We start from the raw sequence: 2736 nt of genomic DNA, 5'->3' as shown, positions 1-2736 counted from the left end.
GGCTCTTAAAAATGTCATGACATTTCATAATTCGGATGAATCGAGCATAATTATACAATTATTACTACAATCAGTTTCAAAACATTTTATTCTTGAACTCTTTGATATCAGCTCCCCTTTATCCCTTCCCTCCCCCACCCTTCTCCCCAATTTTGAAGTATTTTAGCTTTTACCAGTTTCCTTTCACTTATAATTTTTTTCATAGTAGTTTTCATGCATCAGAATATTTATAAAAGCAAGCAAAATTATTTATAAAAAGTTTTACTTATACATATGCTACATGATTTAGGGGAAAAGACTGGATTTGCATGATAAATTAATTTGACAATTTTTTTACACACATGAATTCTGACTCAGAATCTTCACGATACTAATAATGTTAATGTAACTGCAGATTGTAGTATGGAATGGGTTATGGACATAGAATATAAGTAAAAAACTGACAGATCCTTTCAAGAAACTCAATTGCTTTCATAGTCTCAACAGAATAATTACAAATATCCAATCACCTAGAAAGCTCTGTTCCTTGGAAATACAGGAAGGTGTATTGCAACAGGCAGAAGGTCAGCTTCTTAATGCAGAATACATGTTGTGTTCGTAGTCACGGTAAAACTTGTTCTGGCTTTTAAATCCTCTTTTCCAAGACTTTATATATTTTGATATTTTAAAAAATTCCTTCTTTGAACTTCCTGTAATGAGAAAAGGACAATTTTATTTAACTGGACTATTACTCTTATTTCTCTAATGATTTACAGTGGATGTGAAAAAACAAAGCAGAAAGGAAATGAATTATAACCAAGAATCTATTATCAAAATATACCACACATTTTCATAGCAGAATCTCTCTGCAGTTGTCTGTTCTGTTTGGTCAAAAATTTTGGCTTGGATAAGACCAGGTGTAACATGACAATATGGTAATTTACCTTGATTATAAGACTTGCTTGTTTGGATCTGGGATTTAGGCATCGTTGTCCCTTATTTCTTTTCAGGGTGATACTGTTAAGGAAAGACCCAAAAGAGTCTTAAAATTGGTATGAAAAACAAACAAACCATGGATTATGATAAGAATTGTATAAGCCCCTAATAAAACGATTAAAAAAAAGAAAAGAAAATCAAACAAACCATGAAACGAAAGATCTCACCATTGCCCTCTCCAGCGAGTCTATTACTTACATCACTTCTAAATTGTCACAGTTGTAACTTGGGTACATTATGGAGGCTTTTGCGATGTCTGCCACTCTGACTGCTTTTACTCCAGGGCCTATGCAAAGACATCGACCTCTTTGGAGCATGGGGAAACCTAGAACAGATCAGAGCATCAATTATTAATGTATCTGATTGCAATGGGTAGATATGCTTTCTAATCCTGGTAATGAATGAGAGCCTAGTTTTCATTACTGATAACTAATGTCATTGAGTTAATTCTGACACAGAGCTCCCCCAGGAGACAAGTAGAAATGCCCCACAGGGTTACCAAGGCTGTAGGCTTGGAAGAAGTGCCGCTAGAATGCTCCTTGGAAGCAGGATGGCTAGACGTCATCTCACATGCTTTGGACATGTTATCAGGAGAAGCTAGTCCCTGGAAGAGGACATCATGCGTAGTAGTGGAGGGGCAGTGAAAAAGTGGAAGTCCTTTGACAAGAGGGATTGATAAGGTAGCTGCAACGATGTAGTCTCAAACAGCATAATTGTGAGGCTAGTGCAGGACTGGGCAGTGTTTCGTTCTGCTGCACAGAGAGTCGCTATGATTCAAAACTGACTTGACGGAACCTGAAAACAACAGCAGCAATCATTCTGGGAGCATACTGCCACGGTTGTCTTCCATGGAGGGCTGATGGCTTCAAACCACCAGCCTTTCAGTTCGCAGCCGATTGTATTAACCACTGTGCGACCAGGGCTCCATTCATTAATGATAGAAATAGTAATTGATCAGCACTTAACACCACTGTTACTGAGAAAAGAGCTTAAGTAAAATCTTGATTATTTTCTCTCTAAATTTGTAAGCAAACCTTAAGAGAGACGCATGAAGAAGTTTGTGCACTGTTTCTTTATGTTGGAGGTGAGCCTTATTTGCCTCTTTTTGCTTAAGAATTTTTCTAGGAGACAAATATTGTTGTTGCATATAGCATTTTCATGACAGGCATTTATAACTACTGCTAAAGGCACTGTCATATATTGTAGGAAAATAGAAAATTCCATGAAGTTAATTATCCTTAGTTTTGATAAGCATCTCCTGTTTTTAAATAGTTCCAGCACTGCACTCTATGTTAATTTCCAATGTGCAGAGTTTTTTTAACATAAAGCTTTCTGTTTTCTTTTATTATTTTTTAGAATATAAGTGGGTAAACAATCTGTGAAACGCTATAAGAGAAAAATTTTAATGGAGAAATGTAAGTTCCACATACCTTGAATAATCGCAGCACAGATGAGCACAGTCAAGACTACAGCCAGACCCTTTATACTCATGTTTGCCTGCTGCTGCTGCTGCCGCCACCGCTGCTGTTCCTGCTTTGACAGACTCCTAGGTGGAGTCTATCCACCTAGGTGAACATGTAAGGGAATTCTGAGTTGGTATATATAGGGCATTTATACACCAATACTCTCTTTATGGCACTAGGAATTCCCCTCCTTGAGTCATGTCCCTTTCTTGCGTCCAAGAGTTTCTGTTTTGTTCTCCTACGTGTCGCTGTCCCTCCTTCAGTGAAAGTGCTTTATAAATAGTCAAGTCCTGGCTCA

General features: G+C 37.4%; 1 protein-coding gene across 2 annotated transcripts; it reads right to left on the bottom strand.

Annotated features, from left to right (window-relative positions):
* Positions 1-564: 564 nt before the first annotated feature.
* CXCL11 (C-X-C motif chemokine ligand 11) lies at positions 565-2466 on the bottom strand. 2 transcript variants are annotated; one of them, XM_004703208.2, is made up of 4 exons: positions 2406-2466; positions 1174-1300; positions 924-996; positions 565-689 (listed from the first exon to the last, which is right to left on the bottom strand). In XM_004703208.2, exons 1-4 carry the CDS (start codon positions 2464-2466, stop codon positions 648-650), a joined length of 303 nt encoding a protein of 100 aa, XP_004703265.1. In that variant the 3' UTR covers positions 565-647. The 2 variants fall into 2 exon arrangements, with proteins under 2 accessions (XP_004703265.1, XP_030744480.1); XM_030888620.1 differs by having other exon boundaries at positions 665-685.
* Between the last annotated feature and the right edge of the window lie 270 nt (positions 2467-2736).

The sequence above is a fragment of the Echinops telfairi genome, unplaced genomic scaffold (genome assembly GCF_000313985.2).
Source record: "Echinops telfairi isolate 266 unplaced genomic scaffold, ASM31398v2 ScPeMD7_7468;HRSCAF=8506_0, whole genome shotgun sequence".
In the NCBI taxonomy this organism is placed as follows: domain Eukaryota; kingdom Metazoa; phylum Chordata; class Mammalia; order Afrosoricida; family Tenrecidae; genus Echinops; species Echinops telfairi.
Note: the sequence above shows the minus strand (reverse complement) of the source record. Positions and strands in the feature narration are given on the sequence as shown.